This window comes from Hakea prostrata, chromosome 2 (assembly GCF_041222555.1).
Source record: "Hakea prostrata isolate BN-2017 chromosome 2, UWA_Hpros_2, whole genome shotgun sequence".
NCBI classification, from domain to species: Eukaryota; Viridiplantae; Streptophyta; class Magnoliopsida; order Proteales; family Proteaceae; genus Hakea; species Hakea prostrata.
In genome coordinates this window covers 58,748,441-58,764,766 of record NC_142601.1, presented here as the reverse complement: position 1 = coordinate 58,764,766, position 16,326 = coordinate 58,748,441, and the positions used below count along the sequence as shown (strand labels likewise).

Sequence of the window (16,326 nt, the reverse complement as noted above, 5' to 3'; positions counted from 1 at the left end):
TATTAGTTATTACTCGCCTACTCGGACAATCCACCCAGTGACTCAGTCCCTGGTAGAAGATTAGGAATGCTCGACTCTTGTCATTTCTGAACATGAGAGTCGAGGCTCTGGGCTCCGGATAAAACCTCCTTCCAGTAGCAGAAGGAGAATTCTGTAACCGCAGGACCTTATCCCCATTTCTGTATCTTGAACTACCTGCCATGGCTGCGATGTCTATGGACAGAGCGACTACCTTAATTGGATTAGATAAGCGGCAGGTGAACACGCTTAGGTTTCAGACTGAAGCATTCCCTGTTTCATGGAGAACCAAGCTTCATCAATCTCCGAGCCTCCAAACATCTTTAGTCAACTTGAAAATGGTGTCCACTTTTTCAGAAACTAAGAGACGTGTTCGCTTGTTTACTGCAGCAGCTGCCACGACTGAGAATGAGAACTCGGATGTTTTAACAAATATTCCACCAGATGATCGTATTCCTGCTACAATAATCACTGGCTTCTTAGGGTCCGGGAAGGTACCCCTGCTCAACCTTTTCATTTTTAATGCCTGTATAAATCAAGAGAGCAAAGTAAATTTGATTTAAAAGAAAAAAAGAAGGAAAAAGAAGTGGTCTTTGAAGTTATTAATCCTGCATTTTGTTATCTGTTACTCTCCAATCTTAGTAGTAGAACGAATACCTTCTGTTATGTACTCAATTGGATATATTACATCTTTAACCCTCTTGAATATGGTCTTGTTTTGAGCAGACGACTTTACTAAACCATATATTGACTGCTGATCACGGCAAGCGCATCGCTGTGATTGAAAATGAGGTATGGGTTAGTGATGGATTAGTCTTTTTCCCCCTAATTGGGAGGATGGGGACGGTGTCATTTTGAAAATAAGAGATGAAAAGCTTATGTGGCTGTACTTTGAAGCTTTGTCCAAATTTAATTTGATTTTATTTCCAGTTTGGTGAAGTGGACATTGATGGTTCTTTGGTAGCTTCCAAAGCCACTGGGACTGAGGACATAATCATGCTCAATAATGGTTGTCTCTGCTGCACTGTGAGGGGTGATCTTGTTCGGATGATTGGGGAGTTGGTGGAAAAAAAGAGAGGAATTTTTGATCACATAGTGATAGAGACTACAGGTACGCATGCATTTAACTCATTGTTGTCCAGCTTATTTTTATTATAAAAAAACTGTAATAAACTAAGGCTTTTCTTTCCTAAAATCGTTTATACACACGCCTGAGATTTTGTTTCTGGAATTAGTATATGCTTCACAGATTACAACTCTTATCAGTTCCATAGTTTGAAAGCTTAGCAGCCCCCCCCACCTTTTTTTTTTTTTTTGGGGGGGGGGTATATCTTATGGATGAGAACAGTACATGTTTGGCATGGCTTCACTGCAAAAGACTGTTTTGTTCATTGTATGATAGAAAACGGAAACAGTATTATTTAATTTGTGTTTCCCAATTGTGATCAAGTTTTCTAGCTAGTTGCAAATTGTGCTAAGGAGAAACTATCCAGCACGATTGACTGTTTGATTTCCCCACAACTTTTCCCGAGACAATCCAGCTTGCTTCAAGCTCCACATCTACAAGATAGATGGTTGTTTGATCTTTTCCTATGGATTGACTGTTTGATTTCCCCAAAACTTTTTGCATATTCTTCAGGATTAGCAAATCCATCACCAATTATCCAGACATTTTATGCTGAGGATGTTGTTTTCGATTCTGTCAAACTGGATGGTGTTGTAACCCTGGTTGATGCAAAACATGCTGGCATTCACCTTGATGAGATTAAGCCCAAAGGTGTAGTCAATGAAGCAGTTGAACAGATTGCTTATGCTGATCGTATTATTGTAAACAAGGTAGGCGATGTTCTAATATCTTTGACATACTTTTCAATTTGGTTTTTGTCAGCCAAGAATTGGTCAGCATAGCCTGAGCAATCGAGTTCTTGAAAACTTGGCTACTGTACTGTTTTGAGGAAGCCATGTATGGATTTGAGTGAGAAACTGAAGAAATGGCTGACCTCAATCGACAGTGCTCTGTTTACTTTTATTACAGTCTCAAAACAATTGTAATTGTTTTGGAAATGTAAGATTGAATTCCATGATAGCGTCCTATCCCATCTCTTTTCTGGGGGACAAGGGATAGTTTTATCGAAACTGACATTGATATATTTCTCTGTTTTCTGCATTTCTTATAGACAGACCTTGTCACCGAATCAGACATTGCTTCTCTGGTCCAGCGTTTAAAGGTTATAAACCACAGTTCTATTTTAATTTCACATTTACCATGAGGCATTGCAACCTCAAGGTTTTTAATGTTCTGTTGGGATGCCACTGGTTGCAGAACATAAATGGCATGGCTCATCTAAAGCGAACTCAATTTGGCCAAGTTGAATTGGATTATGTTCTTGGTATTGGAGGCTTTGATTTGGAGAGGTTATGTCTCTTTGACTTCTACTGGTGCCGTGCTTATTTAGTGAAACTAAGATATAATGCATCCTTTTAGTATACTTGTTGATTGAAGTATATCCAAGGATATTCTAGATCAGTTACAGTATTTCAAACCTTTTGTCAAAATCCAATTTCTTTGGTGTTTCTTATTGCTGGACAGATCTTTCATCCAGATTTGGGTCCTCCTTGTTTATGTTGTGCATGTGTTGCATAGGATGCACGTGGTTTATGTTTGATGCCACGAGTGATTTAGTTACTTTCTTGAAGATTTTTTCTTCAAAAAACTTTTCTGTCGATGGTTTGAGGGATTCTGTTTCCTTAAATTTTTTTTTTGTTTCTTTAGCATAGAAGATCCCCTAGTGCAAACTTTGAATAGTGTGTTACTGGCTTCATCCAAGGCCTATTCAAGTTCCCTGCCTTTTCAGTTCATGATTTTCTTGGGTTCTCCTTCAGTCCTTCTAGCACCTTGAATGGATTTATTAAAATTAGCATTTGACCATCTGAAATGTTGGAAAAGCGAGCATTCTAACTGGTGATTTTATTTTATTGCATGATCCATTATTATTGATTTTGTATGCTTTAATGTATGGTTCTTCTTTCTTTCTCATATATCTGTTCACTATGGGTGCTGATAACTAACATTATTGGAAGCTGCCAGGATTGAGAGTGCAGTTAACACAGAGGATAAAAAGGAAGATCACAAAGACCATACGAGTCATGATCATGACCACCACCATCATGAACATGGTAAGCGCTTCCCATAAATTTCAGTATAAAATTGTCAGGTCCTCCATAATACCGAAGGATGGTAATCTTGATCCACTTCGTTGATGTGTATACAGGGTTATGTTTACTTCGGATCTGACATGATCATTATATGTTTGAGGAGTATCTTGGATTGTAAATTGCTGGAACAAACTTTTTGACAACCTAACTTTCTTTTGGTGATGGATAGATTTTCCTTCACATTGTTTTCAGCTGAATATGAGTCATTCATTGGCTTTTATTGCTCTTGAAATGTGATAGACTTTAAATCGTTCTTGGAATTAGAATAAAACTTATAACCTTTACCAGACTGCTAATTAATTTCTTGTAAGCTCTGCCAGTCTTGGTCAATTAACTTACTGTCACTAGTCATTTCAGTCTTTTGTTTTTCTTAATGGTCTTTATATTTTGTGCATAATCTTGTATCAAATTGATGATAAATTTTTCCATTGGTGTCCCTTTTTTTATCACTTGCACGTATCAAATAGGTAGGCTTAGCTGTGACTTACCCATAATTTCCTTCCTGTTACATTTGACTGTGGCTAGAGTAGATAAGAATATAGGTTCATTTTTGAGTATTGAACATGCGTTTTGCAATTTTATCTGTTTATGTCCTTATCAGTTGGTCTCAAAATGTATGACGTGACTTTGGGCTCCCAAAGATCCAGAAAAGATGACTACGCAGTAGAGATTTTCTACTGGATGCTGCATCTACATATGGTTTGTTTATGGTTTAAGGCCTAACAACATCCTGCTTTTGGGGGGTTCAAAGGAATTTTTGGCTGGTCTGTGCCTCAGCCCCTTTGCTGTCCCCCATCTCCATGGTTAAGTACAGCTCAATATGCAGATTCTTTTGTGTGAGCTACCAATGTATTGTTAGTTATGTATTTCTTAATGCTTTTAAGTTTCCAAGTGTGGATTCTGTCTTGTTTAGTTTTCGCTAGCCTTGAGCTGATATATGGTATGATGTTATGGTTTAGTGTTGTATGCTGCTTGCTGCACTGCACCTGTATGCCTATTTCACAATGTTACATCCCCATGTTTGTATGAATTTATATAGCCTATGTTATATGCAGTCTCAGTCCAGCTCTCATCAGGACAGCAGTGGAGGGATCATCTTTTGGGTGGAATTTGGTGGGGGAATATATGTTAGGGTTTGTTGCTTTTTCACATGGGTCTTTTGATTTGGCATGCTTATGCTCACCGTCATATGTTTACTAATCATACAGAGTTTCACCCTTGTTTTATCAAGGCAAAAGAGGTCCTGGCCACCTCATTAATGGTGACGCATGATGTGCAGGAAGCTTTTGTATTGGGGTTGACACTTGTGCCCCTATGATATTTGCATATATGTACCTTCATATGGGTTTATATGAACTTATGTACCCCATAGTGAATCACAAGCATGTATGTAAATGATTTCACAAATTTTATTTTAACATATGTTGTCCTTGATTTTGGTTGGTTGTTGTGTTTGGGATTCCATGTTTGTCACCGTTAGACATGGTCTCGGGGACAAAATTGAAGGTGATGGAAGGGATCTTATAGTTACTGAAGTTACCTGCAGAAAGGACAGAATTACTGGAACAGCCATTGTGAATTTGAATCCTCTTTTTGTCACTCTTAGGTTTCCTGATAATCATGTTGACTGAATAATCTCTGTTGCCTCCTTTCATCTAATTTTACCATGTAAATCATTTATCCTCAATTTGAGATCCGCTCCTTAAACTATTCACTCGTGCAGATGCACTATTTTGAATGCATTGGTGTCTTTGATGTTGTGAATGCAGAACATGTTGATCACCATCATCATACTCATGATCCTGGGGTTTCTTCTGTCAGCATAGTGTGTGAAGGGAGTTTGGATCTTGAGAAGGTAGGTTTGTGAAGTTACATATTGTTTTATTTTTCTGTATTGTTGTGCATTCCTTTGGCACTATCAATAAAACTTCTGAGCCAATCATTGCAATTGATGCTGTAGAAAAGGATTCTTGAGCTTTTTGCCTGTATGTCTACCTTGGAGGAATATTTCTTCATTTGATATTGGTGGTTGAGATAATAATACTGCTAACTGATGGCATCAGACTGCTAAATTTTCCTGAACCTATTGCAGGCCAATATGTGGTTAGGTACATTATTGTTGGAGCGTAGTGATGATATATATCGAATGAAAGGCCTCTTGTCTGTCGAGGGTATGAATGAGAGATTTGTTTTTCAAGTAAGTATATCCTGTTTGGAGATTAATTTAACTGCTATTCTTGCTGTGAAAAAAAGAAGAAAAAAAAAAGAATCTTGATGGAATTGTCATCTAGATTCTGGTTAGTGGCCCCTGACTTCAACATAAAAAACAACTTTATCTGTGAAAATTGTGATTCCTGTAATTGATTCTCATTATGCCTTGCATGTGACATGTCCAAACCAAAACCCAGTATAAAAGGAGTTTCACATTACTCATTAGATTGGCACATTGGGCTTATTTTTCACCATCTAGTCACCTATGTATATTTTCTTATTGTCAACAACAACAAAGCCTTATCCAAATTGGGGTTGGCTACATGAATCTTTGCCTTCCACTCAGCTCTAGTCAAAGTCAAAGGTCAGGTGGTGTGAGGCCTAGGCTATGGATGTCTTTCTTCAGCACCTCTTCTAGGGCTTACTTTAGGCCTACTCCTTGCTCTTTTAGCTTGTCCAACCTGAATCAAATCACTTGTCAGGACTGGAGCATCTAAAAGCTTCTGTTGAACATGACCATGCTACTTCAAAGGACATTCTTATAGCTTATCATGTGTTGGAGGCTTGGAGCTACATCGAATTCAGCTCCTGTTTGGTCATTACTTGGCCTTCTTTGATAACCCTCTTAGATAACTTTCACATGCTCCTACTAGTAGTGGAAGTACAGCTAATAAGCTATTATTAAGCCTAATCCCATACAGATACCATGTACTGACATTGCAGGCCCATTAGAAGTAGTCCACTACAAAGAAAACACATTGAAGCTCAAGACAGCCTGTAGCTTATTTCCATCAAGAAAAGTCCTTGAGGTGACTAATCTGCACCATTACCATTGTAGTTTGTAACAAGCGAACCATACAGAGAAAGGTGGCGCTGTGTGAAGACAGCGGGGAGTTCCGGCAGTGATTGGCTCTTAGGAAGTGGTGATGGTGGGGAAGAGTTCTTAGATATTGGTGGTATGACAAAGTTGAGTATGAGAAAGGATACCCCAAGTGACGTCTCTAAAATATCTGGTTGCCTGGTGTAAATCGCCCTTAATTATCCTGTTAGCATCAAATCATTATTGAGTCTCACTGTTTAAATTTGTTCATTAAAGTTATTATGCTTAATTAATTAGTTTGATTTTCTTTTATTTATGGTTATGTCCCCATGATATTATCGTACAGGGAGTTCATGACATATTTCAAGGTTCGCCAGATCGATTATGGGCTCCAGATGAACAAAGAATAAACAAGATTGTTTTCATCGGGAAGAACTTGGATTCAAAGGCTTTGGAGAAGGGATTCAAAGCTTGTTTACTGTGAGATGGTAAAGATACCAAGATGACACTAACTCTTTATTATATGCTAAGAGGGTAAAAGAATTTGTTTGGTGGCACTGTGGGCGAGGGAGAGACGGAGACTAATTTGTGGTAATCACTCATCAGACTCATCACCTCTCCCATTTTTACTTCGTACAAATGATTGCATTCAGATTTTATCCAACCATGTTCCCTCTCTCTCACAGAAAATTCTAACAGGGCAATGGATTCTGAGTTAATCTTCACATATGTGAATGGATGTGAGACATTCGGATCAATGAATGTTGTGGGATCCATGTTTGGTGGATTCTGTCTGAATGCCTAAGTTGCATTTATGTATGTAAAGAATCATTATGTTCATGTTGAGGATTATTTGGTTAATATGATAAATCCACCAAACGTATGTATTCTTTGTTTTTTTGGGGTAGGATTATTTTTGTTTATGGTTGATATGATAAATCCACCAAATGTACATATTCTTTGGTTTTTTGAGGTAAATAACGTATATATTCTTTGTGAAAGTAACCATTGATGCACCCAGAGGCGGACCCACTAAGGGGCCGGGGGCCATGGCCCCCGGATTTTTGAATTTTTTTTATTAATTCCTTTAGTTTTTCATTTTTTATAGTAATTTTCTTCAAATTTTCAGTTTTCTTCTCTTCTCACGTATGAAATGTCACTATTTGGCTCCCTCAATATTGAGAATAATTTTTAAAGATAAAATAATGGGTATAAATGTCATCCCTAGTTAAAAACTAAATCCTCAATTCCTATTTATTCTCTCCTCTTTTCTCTCTCACATATTTTCTTTCTATTTATTCTCTTCTTTTTCTGTAATTGTGGGTTAAAGGAAATTTTTGAAAAAAAAAAAATCTGATTAGATATTCAAAATGTCATTCCTAATTAGAAATTAACTCTTCAATTTTTATTTATTCTCTCGGATCTTTCATCTCTCTTCTTTTCTTCCTATTTATTCTCTTCAGTTTCTTTCTTTTTCCCTCTTTATAAGCGTGGGTTAAGGAAAATTTAGGGAAAAATCTTCCGGTATTCTTCTCTTTCTCAATTTATTTATTGTTTGTTTTTTTTCATTTTTTTTGTTATTCTTTATTTGATTTTATATTGTAAATAAAATGTTTAGAGTTAATAAAGCAACTAACTACCATTGTTTGTAGCTCTTACCTTTTAAAAAAAAATTGGATTGACTTTTTAGGGTTGAAGTCATGTATATTTTTTTTTAACTGATGCTTTAATTTACCTGTATCTTGTTGAAAAAAATATTATTATTAATAATTTAATTAATTTTGTTATATATATGTGGGCCCTACAAAATATATGAGAGCATATTCTTTAATATAATAAAATAATTTATAGGTGGGACCCCCAATGGTTCTTATTAGGACCCACACAACATGTGTTGCGAAAAAGAATTGATGCTTTTCCAATCTAGACTTTCATTCTTAGCCTCCAATATTGAATCTTGGGTCTGTCCTTAGATGCATCAAGAACCTATGATATGATAGTGTAATGTATGCTAGCATCTTGGTTTAGGCTATTTCTCCTGACAGTTTTCCCCCTGTTTTAGGAGGAGAGAGATATAGTTTTAGAAGCAACACAGCAAGTTACATCATGGGCACATGGGTATAGTTTGGGAGGGTCACACATGGCCAAATTTAAAGTTACTAATGGGCCAAGCTTAGTTTACATTCTAGAAGGTCCTATATGAGGGGAGAAGTAAAAAGAGTTTTAAGTCTTGTAAAGTGTCTAGTCTCTAGAATGTTCCTATAGAAATATTTAGATCTTAGAAAGTTTTCCACCATGGAGGACACAAGTAAATATCTTGACCGGTCCTTAAATCATTTGCTAGAGACCACAAAGCAATCATGCAATTGAGTTGTAAGCTTGTGAGAGTTTTCAACTAAAACAAGTCATTATTGTATGATAATTTATTTATTATTTATTTATTTATTATTTTTTTAATTTTTATTTATTGTTTTGGGGGGAAGACCCATTTATTGAACGAAAGGGCACAAGGCCTCACAAGCGTAGGCTTCTTGAAGCCAAGTAGTAGATAATGACTAGATAGTCGCACCTTCAATAGACCGAGCCTCACGGGGTAGGGGATTTGCCACAGAATTTGCCTCACTAAAAATAAACTAAAAAAAATAACAAACCAGGTGGAGAAAGCTTCCTAATATTCTTCGGAACAACCCCTAGTTGGGCAGAGGTATTAAACTTGCTATTTAGGGGGTCCACAACAACTTTACAATCAGACTTGACAACGAAAAATTGTAGATCCTTTTTTATCCCTTCCATTAAAGTTGTCTAGATCGCGAGACCCTCTTCCACTGTCTCCAACCCTCACTTTATGAGACACTGAGCCTAATAAAATCCTATTGGAGTCTCTAATTACAAATCCAATAACTAAATTGCCTTTCATATCCAATGAAACATTCACGTTAATCTTCACCCACGGCTGAGAGCATCTCCTTACCTTGCCCTCAAGTCCATTGCTCTATTTGCCTCATCAAATTCTTTGAAGGTTTTTTGGGCAGAGGTAATCACATCATTTGGGCTCCATTTGTTGTTATTAATCATGCCTTCATTTTTAGCTTTCCAAAGATACCGGGCTATAAAGTACATTTGTCCCCCCCGAGTTGTTAAACATCCATTCTGCAAAGGAACCATTTTCATCTTTAAGCACTCTAAGAGATAAATCACAATTAAACCATGTTGCTCCTGCAAATGGGCATCTCATAATTATGTGATCGATGGATTCCGTCTCCTTACCACACCTATGACAACTAAGGATCTAGGTTGAACTTTCTACTTGAACATGCTGCTCCAGAAGCCACTCCATCAGCACAAGCTTTATGTAGAAATGACCTAAATTTTTGAAGAGTATATGCAAACTATGTTACCTTTCATGTCTTCTTTGCTGTTGTTGTGCACTTGCGGCTTGATGATGATGGTTGGGCTTCTAAAGACTCCGAATTCTTGGTAAGCCGACTTAACCGAAAATATACCTTTCTTGTCGAATACTAAGGCTGTGAAACTATGCTCTAGAGTCTAGAGTTTGGTCAGAGAAATTAAAACAATTATATGTAAAGGAAAACAAGCTGCCACCTTTTGTATTTCTATGCCCAAACACAAGATTTATATAAAGGCATCCATGGAGATAAACCTGGGAAAACAGAAGACTGTTGTAAAATGAAAGCTGGTGGTGATTCCAAATACTCTTGACTAATATAATCTAAAAGAATCTGCCACTTAAAAAAAAAATTACTCAAATGTGTTTGAAGACCTGTTTACAAAACTGAAATGAACATATTCAAACCTAAATAAAGTTAAAAAATCTCAAAAGACTAATCTATGTGCAACCTGAGACAATCTCAAAGACTAATTCATGTGCAGCCAATCACATGTGTTAGGCAGATTATTAAGAGCCTTAATGATAGTCAAAATGAAACTGAACCAACAATTTGAAATCCTCTGAGTCTCAAACGAGTCTTAAAAGTCATGTCAGGTAATCGTCATTCTTACCCGTTCAGTTGAAACCCTCTAATTTTTTATAATGGAGATCCTCTCGACTCCTGCCCTTATATCTATTACTTTACATTTACATGAGTTTGAGATTCAGACTGCTTTATTTGATATATAAATACACTCTATAAGTATGAATCTCACTACTTCATATAAGTATGGAAGCATTGGTAAAGACTAGAAAGGCAAGCCTAGTGTAGAGGATCTCGTGATTACTAACAATGGAGGCCTTGCGTAAGAGAGAAAAAAAAATTATAGGGAGATTAAGTAAGGGATAATTACTGTTGTCCCCTTGTACTATAGCTTAGTTACTAAAAGGACTCTATTAGTATGAAATTATTGTTGGTCCCCTCAGTTTTAACAATGCTAAGAGCTCGTTACAGTCTTTACCAAAAAAAAAAAAGTTCGTTACACTTGCATCTTTAATGTCCATTTTGTCATTATAAAATTAAAAAGTCAAAACATAATACTATCCTCATTAAAAAAAAAATCATATCAAGTACTAATTTTAAAGTTGTATTCTTATTATTTTGAATTTCAAAAAAAATACTATCAAAGTTTTTTTTTAGCAAAAAAGAATTTCTTAAAATTGAAGTAGGAAACTTCTTAAAATTGATAATATCAAATTGAAAAGCAAATAACAAAAACTAAAAAATAACACAAAATTGAAAGTAAATATAAACATTTTTTTAAAATAAGGAACTATCAAATTAGTATTAATTTCTCCCTTAATTAACAGAGTTTAAATAAAAATGATCATATTATCCCTTAATTAACAGAGTTTAAGGTAACGAACAACAATAATACACCTAAAGTCAAAGGCCAGACTAGTGATTTCAAGAAGTATAAGTGATAATGTAGGAACTAAATTATAGTATGGCTGTATGAGAGGGAAAAAGTTATTATTTTATTAATTAAATATGATTTTGGCCCCAAAAAGTATTTAATTAAATAGGGTCAAAGCGCAATTAATGAGATTCACAACTCACAAGCCTCCAAAAACCCTAAATCCTATCATGAGCTGTGATATCTTTATACCAAAAAAATAAAAAGCTGTGAAATCTTAAAATAAGATTTACCAAAAAAGAATAATCAGGAGGAGATCTGTCAATAAAAGGTCCGCCAAATAAACCCTACAGAGTCAAATCGTCGAACACCAAAACCCTAACCCTCTTTTTTCTGTGTCTCTCTGTGTCTCTCTGTGTCTGTGTCGCCACGTTTACCCGAGTCCATCCAAAGAGCCCTAAACCCGAGTTTCACCCGTTTCGACTTCGGCCTAAGTGTTCGTTTTGCCACTGTCGTGTAAAATAGTCTGCAACTCCTCTGTCGGTATCTCCTCTGTTCTCTGTTAGTTATGGGCTCTCCAAGGTTTCTCTTCTTCTTCTCTTCCTAGTCAAAGTTCCTCTTTATTTTTCCTTTTTTTTTCTTTTTCTGTAAGGTTCTCCTGTCTCATATTTCTTCTTCTTCTTCTTTCGTCGCCTATTTTTCTCTCGGTTGTTTCAGTATCTCTGGTACGTACTTCGTTTCTACTGCAATGGAGGTGGAGAGGTCTTATCAGGAGTTGGTTGTTTGGGAGAGGATGTTCTCTTCTGTTTTAGAAGCTGTGGTAGTGGAGACGGCTTTAGCTACTGTTAAATCTCTGGCCTGGTTCTTCTTGGCGGTATGAGTTTCTCTATTAAGTAAAACCTCGTTTGTTTTTAGTTTATGGTAAAGATACTATTTTTTTCCCCTGTGATTTGCTTTGGTTCGTCTCCTCTCCTTTCCCCAAGATCTCTTGACACAATACGATTTATGTTGTATTGCTTCGACGGAACTTGGGTCCTCTGTTGGTTAAGTTTATCTTGTGCTTTTTGCCTTTTTCTGAAAATTTCGTTAATATGCTCTCCGGAAGGAATAGTTTTGCATTCTTAACCTTCTAGGGTTTTTTTCCCTCCCCCGTAGATAGAATTTGATTTTTGTTTGGGTTTCCTTTGAAACCGCTGTTTGTTTTTTGCCTGCTTGAATGATTGAACTCTGAAATAGGATAATGGCCGAAGTCGTACCTTTTTTACTTCAACATGTTGGGTTGTACTTTATTCTTGCTCGTGCTCTGATTCGTTTTAGATACAAAGGACCTTTTTTTTTTTTCGTGGTAAAATATATAAAGGACTTTAAGCTTTTAGGTGTCTTACCACTTGTATTTTCTTTCACTGGTCTCTTTTATTCTGCCTTTCTCTGGGTTTGTGGAGTTGGAATATGGAATTTGCTTGGATTTGGAGTGATTCTTTATTTCTCTCTTCTTCTAGAAGATTGTTCTCTACTCTGGTGCCACTTATACCGGATCTTCTCTCCAGGAATTGGAGATACAGCAGTTATTCAAACTGACAAGACATTATCCTTTTTCCCCTGTAGTTACTCCATTGTTATTTTTCTATTCTTTAGGACTCTGCTGTGGCATCCGTTGATTATGCTGTTTTCATCTGTTAGTATTCTTACATTCTTTGTGTTGCTCCAAAAGCTTGACCACTGCAATCAATCAGTGCAAAACCTGCAACACGAGGTGCCCGACCAATGGTGGTCAGGGGAATGTCTCCGATGATCAAGTCAGGGAATGCTAACAGCTTGAAGGAAGACTCTGTGAATGAGTATCTACACAATCTTGATACTAGAAGCAAGATTAATAATGCGTACCTTGTGGGGTTGGGGAACTGGGTTTATATAACTGCTAGGGTGTTACCTCAATTGTTGGATTAATCAAGAGTGCTTGATCCCTGGTCATTGGATGAAGGGTGTCCCTGCCTGTGATGCTGGTAGAGTCCCAACCAAATAGGTTAAGTGGCGCTTCATTCTGATCAATCCCTGTATGTCTGGGATTCAACCCTGACTAGTTGGGATGCTCGTCTAGGTCCAGCTCCTGTTACGGGACTGACCTCCTTTGCATAACGGTCTCAAGCCAAGTCTGACCGGTTACGATTCGCCTGACAGTTCATGTCTGGTCCAACCTTATCACTTTGCTTTCTAAATGGTTGCATTCTTGTATGTTAATGTTGCCATTACATGTCATTTTTTAAGATAGGTTTGAGGTAGCTTGGTTGCAGTTAATGACATACTATTATTGCAAGCTGCTGAATCAATTGATTCTGTTTTACATGCAATCTTCTTGTTTCCAAATCTGGTGTTGAGTTTCCTGTTGTTTTTTTCCCCCAATAATGTGCGCTCCTTATACTGAAGAGATATTGTTCTCGGGTGATGTGGTTAACTTTCTTGAATTTTTTTGTAGCTATCATGGTGCCAGTGAAAAAGTCGGTTAAAAGTTTTTTATGCATTGCTTATGTAAATGGGTAGCATTAGACCAACAAATGCTTAATTTGGCTTCAATGATTCTTGTTTTGGGATGTAGCTCTCATGCTTCTAGGGTCCTTGTTTTGGCCATACTGGTGCTAACAAAAAAGTTGGGTATACAAGTAATGGATTCTGCTCTGATATAAAGTTTTCAATGAGATGATTTTGATGCCTTGTTCAGGAGGTGCCAGGTAGGTTTCTGAAGTGGATATGGACTTCTTTATTTTGTTTTTTTTCCCTTGTGTTTTATACTTAAAGAATGTGATACGAATATTCACTTTTCTAAATGGGTTGTGTTAAACCAATGAAAGCTTAATATGGCTACTGGCCTCATACCAATTTAGGGATGGGCTCATGTAGGGATAGTTACAAAACCTTTGTAATGCACATGTTGGCTAGCATTCCCCAGGAGGAAAGGGTGGCCTATTTTTCAAAATTCACACTGGTTGGTAGTTGATTCCATTTTTTTGTGTGTCCATCTTATAGTAGTTAGGTAGTTCTATGAAGTTGTGTAGTGTGTTTTCCTTTCTTCACATTGCCTGAATTGGTCAGTTCAAATTGGGGAAGGCCAGATGGTCTCATGCTGGCCACCTTAACTATAACAATATGCCTCTGTCTCTCCCATTACATGAAGTTTCAGGTGGATCCTAGAAGCTAGAAGCTGTAATGTATTACTGTTTGCTTTGCACATACTTCCGGTTCCAAGAAGCTAGAAGCTGTAATGTGTTACTGGTTGCTTTGCACATACTTCCCATTCCTAGAAGGTAGAAGCTGTAATATATTACTGTTTGCTCTGCAATTACTTTCAGTTCCTCAGTTATCATACATGTCTCCTCTAATTACTGCGTAAGAGCATTCCCTACGTTATATATTATAATTGTTCAGTATTGCACATGTGATGCCTAATAATGAATTGGAAACTATTTGTTTGAGCTATAATTTATCTTTCTAACCTACTGTAAAATCCTGTTTCAGGTAGGGTCTATTTCGATCAATATGTCTATGGCTCCGAATGTTCCAAGTACAGACAAGAGGTAGAAGGAGCTAGTTGATTGTCTTGACAGTATTCTGCATTGTGGACTACCATAGTGTCACTGAAGGTTTTAATTTTGCAGGTTTCCAATGGAGGAGCTTCACAGAATGAAACATCCTGACCCAGATAACAAGGATGCTAGTGATACTGAGGACGATGACGACGATGACGACGACGATGACAATGGTGAAGGTGTTGATGAAGAGGAGGATGGTGGAGATGAAGTTTCAGGTGATGAGCCTAATAATGATGATGATGGTGGGGACCCTGAAGATGATGCCCAGGCAAATGGTGACGGAGGAGGTGATGAGGAGGATGATGATGATGAAGAGGAAGATGAGGAGGATGATGATGAAGAAGAAGATGACGAGGAGGTAGAAGAAGAGGATGAGGAGGAGGACGAAGGAGAGGATTTTCAGCAACCACCTGCAAAGAAGAGAAAGTGAGATTTAAGGCTAGTTTCCTCTGTTTTAGTCCTCGTAGTGGATGATCATTGGTGTAGTGGGGGGAGGTTCCGGTGTTGTCCATCTTCATAGGGTAGGAAAATTTGCCAACCTGTTGTGAATGAACTTGTTTTTGGCTATTTATCATGTTACTATTTCCATGATCTTACTTATTTGCCTCCTCATTATATAGTATTAAGTATTATGGGATGTGAGGATGTCTTACCTATTTTACTCGTTATTGGTCACTATTACATTCTCTGGATTTGTAGGGTAAATTTGAGGTTTACCAGACAGCATAACCTCTGTACAAACCAAGCCTTTGGGAAAAGCCAAGAGGGATCGCTCTTACTCTTAATCCTCAAAACGCCCCTTGGACTATTTACTAAAGAAGATGGTTTTTCATCGGCTAATCTGAAGAAACAGTCTTAGAAAATCATCTCCATCATAATGATCCAAATATTCTTGTCTTCCTTCTTGCCCAGGATTGCTTCTTTCTGAAAAATAGATGGAGGTGAACTACAACGGGCTGGAGGAGTTGGCCCTTTGGGTTACTGATTAAACTATCAAAGCAAGAGAATGGTAAACAAGGGAAGAAAAGAGAAGCTCAACAACTCACAAGTGGGAGTTTGACCACTTGGAACAAATACTAAGTGTGGTTTGGTCGTGGTCAAACTGAGAATGACAAGGAATGGGGGGGCTCGATATCAATGTTGTAAAGTAGGACTTGAATTCTTGAAAGAACCTGGACAGGTTATTCCACTTCGTTATCTGGAGAAGTGAATAGAAAGGCTGTGTTTGCTGGTGAAGATCAAGGTATCCTCGGTAGATACCCCTGGACTCTCCCATATCTACCTTGATCTGAACAAACCAAGAACTAAGCCCGTCTCGTTCCTCCGTGCCAGCGATTGCATGATTGCATCCGTCAGTTTATTGATTAAAAAAAGCATATCAAAGCAGGGAATGAACAAAGTTGTGTAAGATGTTCATGATATCACATTGAGTGGTAAGCACCGATAAATTGGTTTATGCAAAATAGAAATTTTGGATTCCCTGATGATTTCCTGTGTAGTATGGTGCCTAAATGTCCACAGTTTTTTAGTTGGTGGTGAGCCCTGGTGAGGGAAAACCATACAGTTTCCAGGAACCCAGATTTCTCCGTATCAATAAGTCGATTATCATATATGAGCTTTGATCTTAAATGCCAGCAAAATAAGAACAAAAACTGTTGAGTCTTGGGTCTT

General features: G+C 37.3%; 2 protein-coding genes across 5 annotated transcripts; both read left to right on the top strand.

Moving 5' to 3' along the window:
* Positions 1 to 34: 34 nt before the first annotated feature.
* On the top strand, positions 35 to 7,148 carry LOC149025271 (uncharacterized). Of its 4 annotated transcripts, none has more exons than XR_016171709.1 (11): positions 35 to 512; positions 745 to 810; positions 949 to 1,129; positions 1,658 to 1,854; positions 2,196 to 2,246; positions 2,342 to 2,433; positions 3,107 to 3,195; positions 5,004 to 5,089; positions 5,327 to 5,431; positions 6,612 to 6,856; positions 6,965 to 7,148. XR_016171709.1 is itself a non-coding variant. In XM_089145496.1 (10 exons), exons 1-10 carry the CDS (start codon positions 201 to 203, stop codon positions 6,747 to 6,749), a joined length of 1,317 nt encoding a protein of 438 aa, XP_089001622.1. In that variant the 5' UTR covers positions 35 to 200; the 3' UTR covers positions 6,750 to 7,148. The 4 variants fall into 4 exon arrangements, 1 of the variants encoding a protein (XP_089001622.1); XR_016171708.1 differs by having other exon boundaries at positions 6,952 to 7,148; XR_016171710.1 differs by lacking the exon at positions 6,965 to 7,148 and adding an exon at positions 6,169 to 6,254 and having other exon boundaries at positions 6,612 to 6,672.
* Positions 7,149 to 11,445: 4,297 nt separating this feature from the next.
* On the top strand, positions 11,446 to 15,408 carry LOC149025270 (uncharacterized). The gene is made up of 4 exons (XM_089145495.1): positions 11,446 to 11,653; positions 11,789 to 11,945; positions 14,582 to 14,640; positions 14,722 to 15,408. Exons 1-4 carry the CDS (start codon positions 11,640 to 11,642, stop codon positions 15,083 to 15,085), a joined length of 594 nt encoding a protein of 197 aa, XP_089001621.1. The 5' UTR covers positions 11,446 to 11,639; the 3' UTR covers positions 15,086 to 15,408.
* Positions 15,409 to 16,326: the final 918 nt, after the last annotated feature.

Bases quoted from the DNA above. Each gene is read 5' to 3' on its own strand.
- LOC149025270 (XM_089145495.1), top strand. The intron at 11,946-14,581 runs GTATGAGTTTCT...ATCCTGTTTCAG, and splicing joins TGGCCTGGTTCTTCTTGGCG to GTAGGGTCTATTTCGATCAA. The intron at 14,641-14,721 runs GTAGAAGGAGCT...TTAATTTTGCAG, and splicing joins GTTCCAAGTACAGACAAGAG to GTTTCCAATGGAGGAGCTTC.
- LOC149025271 (XM_089145496.1), top strand. From the start codon at position 201: ATGGCTGCGATGTCTATGGACAGAGCGACTACCTTAATTGGATTAGAT. The intron at 1,130-1,657 runs GTACGCATGCAT...CATATTCTTCAG, and splicing joins CATAGTGATAGAGACTACAG to GATTAGCAAATCCATCACCA. The intron at 2,434-3,106 runs GTTATGTCTCTT...GGAAGCTGCCAG, and splicing joins GGAGGCTTTGATTTGGAGAG to GATTGAGAGTGCAGTTAACA.